This window comes from Coregonus lavaretus, assembly GCF_964263955.1.
Source record: "Coregonus lavaretus genome assembly, chromosome: 33".
In the NCBI taxonomy this organism is placed as follows: domain Eukaryota; kingdom Metazoa; phylum Chordata; class Actinopteri; order Salmoniformes; family Salmonidae; genus Coregonus; species Coregonus lavaretus.
Window position 1 is genome coordinate 13,504,761 of NC_140020.1, and position 12,677 is coordinate 13,517,437.

The 12,677-nt window shown below is 46.2% G+C and overlaps 1 protein-coding gene across 1 annotated transcript in view; it reads left to right on the top strand.

Moving 5' to 3' along the window:
- LOC311108708 (lethal(3)malignant brain tumor-like protein 3) overlaps positions 1 to 11,063 on the top strand; it is a gene marked incomplete at its 5' end in the record, with an annotated part of 56,244 nt that extends 45,181 nt beyond the window's left edge. Inside the window, one exon of the mRNA XM_084151427.1 lies at positions 10,827 to 11,063. Within this exon, the coding sequence (XP_084007553.1) occupies positions 10,827 to 10,970 (144 nt within the window). The 3' untranslated portion in view covers positions 10,971 to 11,063. The remainder of the gene's footprint in view (positions 1 to 10,826) is intronic.
- Positions 11,064 to 12,677: the final 1,614 nt, after the last annotated feature.

Sequence of the window (12,677 nt, forward strand, 5' to 3'; positions counted from 1 at the left end):
GACAATCTCTCCATTAGGAAAATTGTCTCTGGAGGCACCACAGTTGTGGCGGGCCTCTCTGGTTGCGGGAGACGGCTGAGCCCGTCTGCGTTTGCATTGTTCTTCCCCGCTCTATACACTATAGTGTACTGGTAAGCTGACAGTGTGACGGCCCAGCGCTGTATCCTTGCTGAAGCCATGGGAGGAATGCATCTTGATTCACTGAAAAGGCTCATCAGTGGTTTGGGGTCAGTGCATATGGTGAAATGACGACCGTATAGGTACAGATGAAAGCGTTTCACAGCAAAGACTATGGCCAGACCTTCCTTGTCTAACTGTGAATAACCCTTCTCAGCACTCGTCAGCGTGCGTGATGCCAATCCAATGGGTTTCTCTGACCCATACTCCATCTGATGAGAGAATACTACCCCGACGCCATAGGGCGAGGCGTCACATGACAGGATGATCTCTTTGTCTTGGTCAAAATGAACCAGCAGTTGTGCTGATTGTAGTAGTGCTTTCACTTCCTTGAAAGCTTTCTCTTGTGCTGGCCCCCACTTCCATTTACAGTCTTTGGAGCAGCTAATAAAGTGTAGCCAACACTGTTGACAGCTCAGGGAGGAACTTACCATAGTAGTTCACCATGCCCAGGAATGACCTGAGCTTGGACACGTTCTTGAGGTTTGGAGCATCCTTGATTGCCCAGACTTTGTCCTCCACAGGACACAGACCCTGCGCTGTGATCTTGTGACCTAGGTATGTCACACTCTGTGCTTGGAATGTGCACTTGCTATGTTTCAGGCGCAGCCCTGCCTCTGAGAATCTCTTTAACACCTGATCCTGTAACCAGGATGTCGTCCAGGTACACTGCTACATGAGGGATCCCCTGCAGCAGATTGTCCATTGTCCTCTGTAAAATGGCTGGACTGGACGCCACTCCGAAAACCAAGCGGTTGTACCTGAACAAGCCTTTGTGCGTGTTGACTGTGACATACTCTTTTGAGTCCTCGTCCAGGAGGAGCTGTTGGTAGGCGTGACTCATGTCAAGCTTTGAGAATGTCTTGCCTCCTGCAAGCATCGGGAACAGGTCCTCCACCCGCGGCAGTGGGTAAGCGTCCAGCTTAGAGGCCCTGTTGATGGTGAGTTTGTAGTCCCCACATATACGCACCGTGCCATCACTTTTCAGAAAGGGAACAATTGTATTTGTATTTGTTATGGATCCCCATTAGCTCCAGCAAAATTAAGGCAGTTACAGTGAGGGAAAAAAGTATTTGATCCCCTGCTGATTTTGTATGTTTGCCCACTGACAAAGAAATGATCAGTCTATAATTTGAATGGTAGGTTTATTTGAACAGTGAGAGACAGAATAACAACAAACAAATCCAGAAAAACGCATGTCAGAAATGTTATAAATTGATTTGCATTTTAACGAGGGAAATAAGTATTTGACCCCTCTGCAAAACATGACTTAGTACTTGGTGGCAAAACCCTTGTTGGCAATCAGAGAGGTCAGACATTTCTTGTAGTTGGCCACCAGGTTTGCACACATCTCAGGAGGGATTTTGTCCCACTCCTCTTTGCAGATCTTCTCCAAGTCATTAAGGTTTCGAGGCTGACGTTTGGCAACTCGAACCTTCAGCTCCCATATATGTTCTATGGGATTAAGGTCTGGAGACTGGCTAGGCCACTCCAGGACCTTAATGTGCCTCTTCTTGAGCCACTCCTTTGTTGCCTTGGCCGTGTGTTTTGGGTCATTGTCATGCTGGAATACCCATCCATGACCCATTTTCAATGCCCTGGCTGAGGGAAGGAGGTTCTCACCCAAGATTTGACGGTACATGGCCCCGTCCATTGTCCCTTTGATGCGGTGAAGTTGTCCTGTCCCCTTAGCAGAAAAACACCCCCAAAGCATAATGTTTCCACCTCCATGTTCGATGGTGGGGATGGTGTTCTTGGGGTCATAGGCAGCATTCCTCCTCCTCCAAACACGGCGAGTTGAGTTGATGCCAAAGAGCTCCATTTTGGTCTCATCTGAACACAACACTTTACTCAGTTCTCCTCTGAATCATTCAGATGTTCATTGGTAAACTTCAGACAGGCCTGTATATGTGCTTTCCTGAGCAGGGGGACCTTGCGGGCGCTGCAGGATTTCACTCCTTCACGACATAGTGTGTTACCAATTGTTTTCTTGGTGACTATGATCCCAGCTGCCTTGAGATCATTGACAAGTGTAGTTCTGGGCTGATTCCTCACCGTTCTCATGATCATTGCATCTACACGAGGTGAGATCTTGCATGGAGCCCCAGGCCGAGGGAGATTGACAGTTATTTTGTGTTTCTTCCATTTGCGAATAATCGCACCAACTGTTGTCACCTTCTCACCAAGCTGCTTGGCGATGGCCTTGTAGCCCATTCCAGCCTTGTGCAGGTCTACAATCTTGTCCCTGACATCCTTGGAGAGCTCTTTGGTCTTGGCCATGGTGGAGAGTTTGGAATCTGATTGATTGCTTCTGTGGACAGGTGTCTTTTATACAGGTAACAAGCTGAGATTAGGAGCACTCCCTTTAAGAGTGTGCTCCTAATCTCAGCTCGTTACCTGTATAAAAGACACCTGGGAGCCAGAAATCTTTCTGATTGAGAGGGGGTCAAATACTTATTTCCCTCATTAAAATGCAAATCAATTTATAACATTTTTGACATGCATTTTTCTGGATTTCTTTGTTGTTATTCTGTCTCTCACTGTTCAAATAAACCTACCATTAAAATTATAGACTGATCATTTCTTTGTCAGTGGGCAAACGTACCAAATCAGCAGGGGATCAAATACTTTTTTCCCTCACTGTACATATGAGATGAGTAGTGCAAGATATGTAAACATTATTAAAGTGACTAGTGTTCCATTTCTTAAAGTGGCCAGTGATTTCAATAGGCAGCAGCAGCCTCTAATGTGCTAGTGATGGCTATTTAACAGCCTGATGGCCTTGAGATAGAAGCTGTTTTTCATTCTCTCGGTCCCGTCTTTGATGCACCTGTACTGAACTCACCTTCTGGGGTGAACAGGCAGTGGCTCGGGTGGTTGATGTCCTTGATGATCTTTTTGGCCTTCCTGTGACATCGGGTGTTGTATGTGCCTTGGAGGGTGGGTAGTTTTCCTCCGGTAATGCATTCGGCAGACCACACCACCCTCTGGAGAGCCCTGCGGTTGTGGGCGGTGCAGTTGCCGTACCAGGCGGTGATACAGCCCTCACCTCCTCCCTGTAGGCGGTCTCGTCATTGTTGGTAATCAAGTCTATTACTGTTGTGTCATCTGCAAACTTGATGATTGAGTTGGAGGCGTGCTTGGCCACACAGTCATGGGTGAACAGGGAGTACAGGAGGGGGCTGAACATGCACCCTTGTGGGGCCCCAGTGTTGAGGATCAGCGAAGTGGAGATGTTTTTTCCTACCTTCACCACCTGGGGGCGGCCCGTCCGGAAGTCCAAGACCCAGTTGCACAGGGCGGGATTCAGACCCAGGGCCTCGAGCTTAATGATGAGCTTTGAGGGTACTATGGTGTTGAATGCTGAGCTATAGTCAATGAACAGCATTCTTACATAGTTATTCCTATTGTCCAGATGGGATAGGGCAGTGTGCAGTGTGATGGCGATTGCATCGTCTGTGGATCTATTGGGGCGGTAAGCAAATTGAAGTGGGTCTAGGGTGAGAGGTAAGGTAGAGGTGATATGATCCTTGACTAGTATCTCAAAGCACTTCATGATGACAGAGTTGAGTGCTACAGGGCGATAGTCATTTAGTTCAGTTACCTTTGCTTTCTTGGGTACAGGAACAATGGTGGCCATCTTGAAGCATGTGGGAACAGCAGACTGGGAAAGGGTATGATTGAATATGTCCATAAACACACCAGCCAGCTGGTCTGCGCATGCTCTGAGGACAAGGCTTGCGGGGGTTAACATGCTTAAATGTCTTAATCACGTCAGCCATGGAGAAGGAGAGGCCACAGTCCTTGGTAGTGGGCCTCGTCAGTGGCACTGTGTTATCCTCAAAGTGGGCAAAGAAGGTGTTTAGCTTGTCTGGAAGTGATATATCGGTGTCGGCGACGTGGCTGATTTTCCTTTTGTAGTCCATGATTTCTGTAGACATCTTTTCACTCCCTCTCTACATTTTCTTCCTCTGTTTCTGCTGCTAAAGCCACTTTCTACCACTCTAAATTTCAAGCCTCTGCCTCTAACCCTAGGAAGCTCTTTGCCACCTTCTCCTCCCTGCTGAATCCTTGTCCTCCTCCCCCTCCCTCCTCCCTCTCTGTGGATGACTTCGTCAACCATTTATTAAGTCAAATGACACCGCTGGTCCTGCTCACACTGCCCTACCCTATGCTTTGACTTCTTTCTCCCCTCTCTCTCCAGATTAAATCTTGCGACTTGTGACGGCCGACCGCCCATCAACCTGCCCGCTTGAACCTATCCCCTCCTCTCTTCTCCAGACCATTTCCGGAGACCCTCTCCCTTACCTCACCTCACTCATCAACTCATCCTTGACCGCTGGCTATATCCCTTCCGTCTTCAAGAGAGTGAGAGTTGCACCCCTCCTCAAAAAACCTACACTCGATCCCTTCGATGTCAACAACTACAGACCAGTATCCCTTCTTTCTTTTCTCTCCAAAACTCTTGAGCGTGCCATCTCTAGCCAACTCTCGTGCTATCTCTCTCAGAATGACCTTCTTGATCCAAACTAGTCAGGTTTCAAGACTGGTCATTCAACTGAGAGCTCTTTTCTGTGTCACGGAGGCTCTCCGCACTGCTAAAGCTAACTCTCTCTCCTCTGCTCTTATCCTTTTAGACCTATCTGCTGCCTTTGATACTGTGAACCATCAGATCCTCCTCTCCACCCTCTCCGAGTTGGGCATCTCCGGCGATGCTCACTCTTGGATTGTGTCCTACCTGACAGGTCGCTCCTACCAGGTGGCGTGGCTAGAATCTGTCTCCACACCACGTGCTCTCACCACTGGTGTCCCCCAGGGCTCAGTTCTAGGCCCTCTCCTATTCTCTCTATACACCAAGTCACTTGGCTCTGTCATATCCTCACATGGTCTCTCCTATCATTGCTACGCAGACGACACACAATTAATGTTCTCCTTTCCCCCTTCTAATAACCAGGTGGCAAATCGCATCTCTGCATGTCTGGAAGACATATCAGTGTGGATGTCGGATCACCACCTCAAGCTGAACCTCGGCAAGACGGAGCTACTCTTCCTCCCGGGGAAGGACTGCCCGCTCCATGATCTCGCCATCACGGTTGACAACTCCATTGTGTCCTCCTCCCAGAGTGCAAAGAACCTTGGCGTGACCCTGGACAACACCCTGTCGTTTTCCGCTAACATCAAAGCGGTGACCCGATCCTGCAGGTTCATGCTCTACAACATTCGCAGAGTACGACCCTACCTTACACAGAAAGCGGCACAGGTCCTAATCCAGGCACTTGTCATCTCCCGTCTGGATTACTGCAACTCGCTGTTGGCTGGGCTCCCTGCCTGTGCCATTAAACCCCTACAACTTATCCAGAACGCTGTAGCCCGTCTGGTGTTCAACCTTCCCACGTTTTCTCATGTCACCCCGCTCCTCCGCACACTCCACTGGCTTCCACTTGAAGCTCGCATCTACTACAAATCCATGGTGCTTGCCTACGGAGCTGTGAGGGGAACGGCACCTCCTTACCTTCAGGCTCTGATCAGACCCTACACCCAAACCTGCTAGCCCCCCTACCTCTACGGAAGCACAGTTCCCACTCAGCCCAGTCAAAGCTATTCGCTGCTCTGGCACCCCAATGGTGGAACAAGCTCCCCCCACGACGCCAGGACAGCGGAGTCACTGACCACCTTCCAGAGACACTTGAAACCCTACCTCTTTAATGAATACCTGGAATAGTCTAACAGTAATCCTTCTACACCCCCCCCCTCCCCCAGTGGTGGTTGTCCCACTGGCTATCCTAAGTTGAATGCACTAGTTTGTAAGTCGTTCTGGATAAGAGTGTCTGCTAAATTACTTAAATGTAAATGTGTCTGAGCTGTTGAATTGCGACTCCACTTTGTCTCTATACTGATGTTTTGCCAGTTTAATTGCCTTGCGGAGTGAGTAGCTACACTGTTTGTATTCTGCCATATTCCCAGTCACCTTGCCATGGTTGAATGCGGTGGTTCGCGCTTTCAGATTTGCGCGAATGCTGCCATCTATCCACGGTTTCTGGTTAAGTTAGGTTTTAATATTTACAGTGGGCACAACATCACCTATACACTTCCTGATAAACTCAGTCACCGTTTCAGTGTATACGTCTAAATTATTTTCGGAAGCTACCCGGAACATATCCCAGTCCATGTGATCAAAACAATCTTGAAGCGTGGATTCCGATTGGTCAGACCAGCGTTGAATAGTCCTTAGCACGGGTACTTCATGTTTGAGTTTCTGCCTATAGGAAGGGAGAAGCAAAATGGAGTCATGGTCAGATTTGCTGAAAGGAGGACGGGGGAGGGCTTTATAACCATCCCGGAAGTTCGAATAGCAATGGTCGAGGATTTTAGCAGCGCGAGTACAGCAGTCGATATGTTGATAGAACTTCGGCAGACTAGTCCTCAAATTTGCTTTGTTAAAATCCCCGGCTACAATAAATGCAGCCTCAGGATATGTAGTTTCCAGTTTGCATAAGGTCCAGTGAAGTTCTTTGAGGGCCGTCGTGGTATCGGCTTGAGGGGGGATATACACGGCCGTGACTATAACCGAAGAAAATTATCTTGGGAGATAATATGGTCGGCATTTGATTGTGAGATATTCTAGGTCGGGTGAACAGAAGGACTCGAGTTCCTGTATGTTACTACAATTACACCATGAGTCGTTAATCATGAAACACACACCTCCGCCCTTCTGCTTCCCGGAGAGATATTTATTCCTGTCTGCGCGATGAACTGAGAACCCATGTTGCTACCATCTGACAACACAGCATGGTAGCAACACATGACAACAACACGGTAGCAACACAACATGGCAGCAGCACAACATGGTACCAACATTATTTGGCACAGACAACAGCACAAAGGGCAAGAAGGTAGAGACAACAATACATCACGCGAAGCAGCCACAAGTGCCAGTAAAAGTGTCCATGATTGAGTCTTTGAATGAAGAGATGGAGATAAACCTGTCCAGTTTGAGTGTTTTTTGCAGCTTGTTCGTCGCTAGCTGCAGCGAACTGAAAAGAGGAGTGACCCAGGGATGTGTGTGCTTTGGGGACCTTTAACAGAATGTGACTGGCAGAACGGGTGTTGTATGTGGAGGATGAGGGCTGCAGTAGCTATCTCAGATAGGGGGGAGTGAGGCCTAAGAGGGTTTTATAAATAAGCATCAACCAGTGGGTCTTGCGACGGGTATACAGAGATGACCAGTTAACAGAGGAGTATAGAGTGCAGTGATGTGTCCTATTAGGAGCATTGGTGGCAAATCTGATGGCCGAATGGTAAAGAACATCTAGCTGCTTGAGAGCACCCTTACCTGCCGATATATAAATTACATCTCCGTAAACTAGCATGGGTAGGATGGTCATCTGAATCAGGGTTAGTTTGGCAGCTAGGGTGAATGAGGAGCGATTATGATAGAGGAAGCCAAGTCCAGATTTAACCTTAACCTGCAGCTTTGATATGTGCTGAGAGAAGGACAGTGTACCATCTAGCCATACTCCCAAGTACTTGTATGAGGTGACTACCTCAAGCTCTAAACCCTCAGAGGTAGTAATCACACCAGTGGCATTCTTCTTACCAAACCACACTTTGTTTTGGAGGTGTTCAGAACAAGGTTAAGGGCAGAGAAAGCTTGTTGGACCCTAAGAAAGCTTTGTTGTAGAGCGTTTAACACAAAATCCGGGGAGGGGCCAGCTGAGTATATAAGACTGTACCATCTGCATATAAATGGATGAGAGAGCTTCCTACTGCCTGAGCTGTGTTGTTGATGTAAATTGAGAAGAGCGTGGGGCCTAGGATCGAGCCTTGGGGTACTCCCTTGGTGACAGGCAGTGGCTGAGACAGCAGATGTTCTGACTTTATACACTGCACTCTTTGAGAGAGGTAGTTAGCAAACCAGGCCAAAGACCCCTCAGAGACACCAATACTCCTTAGCCGGCCCACAATAATAGAAAGGTCTACCGTATCAAAAGCTTTGGCCAAGTCAATAAAAATAGCAGCACAACATTGCTTAGAATCAAGGGCAATGGTGACATCATTTAGGACCTTTAAGGTTGCAGTGACACATCCATAACCTGAGCGGAAACCAGATTGCATGCCAGAGAGTATACTATAGACATCAAGAAAGCCAGTCAGTTGATTATTGACAAGTTTTTCCAACACTTTTGATAAACAGTGCAAAATAGAAATTGGCCTATAACAGTTAGGATCAGCTTGATCTCCCCCTTTAAATAAAGGACGCACCGTGGCTGCCTTCCAAGCAATGGGAACCTCCCCAGAGAGGAGAGACAGGTTAAAAGGGTCAGAGATTGGCTTGGCGATGACAGGGGCTGCAACCTTAAGGAAGAAAGGATCTAAACCATCTGACCCAGATGTTTTTTGGGGTCAAGTTTAAGGAGCTCCTTTTGCAACCTTAGATAAATGATGATAGGCTATAAATAAATATCTGACATGACTTGGTTGGTAGCCTAGCGTAATATCTCCTTTCACTATCCATCTATCGGTCTCCCTGTAAGGGTGGGAGGAATGAAGGATGCATAGGTTATCCCAAAACAAGGGCATCGTCTCAGTTATAGGCTATTTGTCTCAGTTATAACGCTAACTTAGGCTACCACTTGTTCACCTTGTAGAGGCTAGTGGCTTTTAGGCTATAACAATGGAACGTTAAATTACTGTCTCAGATGGGGCTTTACCCAAACCCCTGCCCCCCTGCTCCATGGTAAGGTCCATGACAGGGGTTTGGGGGTAGCCCTTGAGCCTGACAGGACGCACAATCCTTCTCCACGCAATTTGTGACCTACATTCACAAGATAATAAGCATAGGCCAATGAGGCTACTTCATTGGAAGTGTAGCCTACATAAAACAGCATGCCATTATGCACAAATTTGTAAGTTAACCTTTTGTTTCGACATATGGGCTGCTGGCCTAGCTGTTACACTCTCAAATATACTATGCACGGTGTTGGCATACGCAGGGGATTGAGGATAACATTGTAGTGAATTCGAAGGGCACCATGTCTGCACGCAACTCCATGTCTCTTCATAGTCTGAAAACGCACCATGGCCGTTAGAATGGTATTGCTTTGGGGATACCATGTGTGTGTGAGTGAAATATTGCCACTTTATACTCGAAATAGTGCCACTTTATTCCCCCAAAAATATTTCGATTTTATTCTCGAAATATTGCCACTTTTTTAAAGTACTATCATGCAAAACAAAAATCCAAGTACCACCACCACTCACCATTTTTCTTTTCTCTTCACTTGGCCCTAATACTCTTCCATACTTCATATTTCCCCCATCATTTCATCCTCTCCCTTTGTACCACAGTGATTCAACTTCAGAAACAAAGATTTGGGTTGGGAATCGGTAGTCTTTAGTCATCTTTACTATAAATTGGTGTATTGTATTCCTCTTCAGATAATGTCTTAAAGGGCCAATCAGCAGTTGAAACAATAACAAAGCGTTTTCCCCACCACTTTTTCGGTAAAAAGATGAGGAATGGGGCTGGAGAAATGTAATCACTCTCAAATTCATAGACAGAGCTATGGATGCAAGGACTGACCATTCATGATATCAAAATTATATATATATTTTTTACCCCTTTTTTCAATCTTGTCTCATCGCTGCAACTCCCCAACGGGCTCGGGAGGCGAAGGTCGAGTCATGCGTCCTCTGAAACATGACCCGCCTAACCGCGCTTCTTAACACCCGCCCGGTTAACCCGGAAGCCAGCCACACCAATGTGTTGGAGGAAACACCGTTCAACTGACGACCGAGGTCAGCCTGCAGGCGCCCGGCCCACCACAAGGAGTCGCTAGAGCAAGGCCCCCGGCCAAACCCTCCCCTAACCCAGACGACGTCTGGCCAATTGTACGTCACCCTATGGGACTCCCGATCACGGCCGGTTGTGATACAGCCCGGGATCGAACCCGAGTGCCTTAGACCGCTGCGCCACTCGGGAGGTCCTCAAAATTATAATTTGAACCATGTTTTGAGGCTATACAGTGTTTGTTTACATTTACTTTGTTTACAAATATTAGACTAAAACAAGCTTATATTTTGGCTTCTGCTGAGGTATAACATTTAAACTAAGCTCATTAACATTTAAACTAAGCTCATGAGGCATTTATAAGTTATATTCTTCAATGTATAAGTCAAAAGATGGATGTAGCAACTACTGTTTGCCCCTTTAAAAGCAAAAAAAGTGTGCTTTGATCGCCCACTCAATTAGGCCTATTTAGGTATTCTCTACAGGTTATCCAAGTAATTAAACACAGGAAATGGCAGTTCTCATAGAATGATGTTCACGTTGTGCCATTCTGTCAGCGGTAATAGCGGGTGATATTACGACAGCTTGTTAAAGGTAGAATATGACTCAAAATCTGAATAACACCCCCTCTAATGAGCCATGGTCATTTGTATAACCCTCATGGTGGAGAATCCTTAAAAATTATTGGCTTTGAAGTTAGTTCTTTATGCACTGCTATGTCTAAGTTGCCTGTTATTGGAGGTTGAAAGTGAAACATATTCCTTGGGCAAAAATGTTCATTAGGAAAGTGCTTTGATGGTGGACATTTTAAAACATGAGACTTCTCTAACTCTTCCCTCCCTCATATGCTTTTGTTCAGCAAATAGATGGCGAAGCCTTCCTGCTGTTGACTCAGGTTGACCTAGTGAGGATCATGAGCATCAAGCTGGGTCCAGCCATCAAGATCTACAACTCCATCTTGATGTTCAAGACGGCGGAGGAATCGGCATGTAATGAGCTTTAACAAAGGCGGGAGGCCACTATTTTTACCATGAGCAGAGCAGAGCCAGGAGGAGGAGGTCTACAGATAAGGATGTGAAGCACAAAGAACCATCCTTCTTCCCAGAGGATGTATCTCATGCAAACTGAATGCACATGTGAATTGTACAAGTAATTTTTTTTAAGACAGCCATATTGCATACTGCAAATCTCCAATGTGATTGACTCGTGATTGGAGAAACGTCATTTTCAATCATCAGCTCTATATTATGTGTAATATTAATGTACAGTATAGGCTCTTTTTATATTAGTGTTGGGGTGGTGCCACGAGGCTGTTTGATCTACCTAAAAACTAAAACTGGAAATGTAGAGGAAATGCTTCAGATTTCCTTTTGTGCTTCACAATCAGCAACTCTGACATTTTCATCATGTAAAAATCCCATCTGCACAGGGCTTTAGCTGTTCCGGTCCCTCTTGGATGCTGATGTCATACAGGTCAGAGAGATTCTGACTGAGAATGGAGGCTCAGTGATTCCCCAGGTGAGTGGCACCTTGGGAATACATTCATGAGAAAGTGCTCATGCTTTTTTATCCTTGTCACTTCGGTCTGGCTGCTGGGGTGGTGGTGCTGGAGGACAAGGCTGTATATTTCAACTGAGAGAAATCCCTGGAGAGAGGGATTTTTTTTAATTCACCAAACCAATGGGCACCATACTGTAAAACAAGCCATCAGGCCCTGCATTTAATTTCCCCTTGGTAAATGCACCCACCTATTATGCTTTATGGATAGCCATATACAGTACCTGTATAAAGACCAATGTGGGTCATCTCTCCTGTGTACTGTACAGTCATCTCCTCATCAGTACTGTTCAGGCCCTATGAAGCAGTGATAAGTGTCTGTTTACTTTAAGGTACTAAACCCAGGGAAGGGGTTTGGTTGAATCAATCAAATCTAAAAGTCCATCTACATGTATATGGACAATGGTATTTCTTTATGTGGACTATTGTTCACTATTGTCTATTTACAGTGCATTCAGGTAGTATTCAGACCCCTTGACTTTTTCCACATTATGGTACATTACAGCCTTATTCTAAAATTGATTAAATAAATGTTTTTCCTCGTCAATCTACACACAACATCCCATAATGACGAAGTGAAAACAGTTTTCTTAATTTTTTTGCTAATTTATAAAAAACAAAAAACAGAAATACCTTATTTACGTAAGTATTCAGACCCTTTGCTATGAGACTCGAAATTGAGCTCAGGTGCATCCTGTTTCCATTGATCATCCTTGAGATGTTTCTACAACTTGATTGGAGTCCACCTGTGGTAAATTCAATTGATTGGACATGATTTGAAAAGGCACACACCTGTCTATATAAGGTCCCACAGTTGACAGTGCATGTCAGAGCAAAAACCAAGCCATGAGGTCGAAGAAATTGCCTGTAGAGCTCCAAGACAGGATTGTGTCGAGGCACAGATCTGGGGAAGGTTACCAAAACATTTATGCAGCATTGAAGGTCCCCAACAACACAGTGGTCTCCATCATTCTTAAATGGAAGAAGTTTGGAACCACCAAGACTCTTCCTAGAGCTGGCCGCCCGGCCAAACTGAGCAATCGGGGAGAAGTGCCTTGGTCAGGGAGGTGACCACGAACCCGATGGTCACTTTGACAGAGCTCCAGAGTTCCTCTGTGGAGATGGGAGAACATTCCAGAAGGACAACCATCTC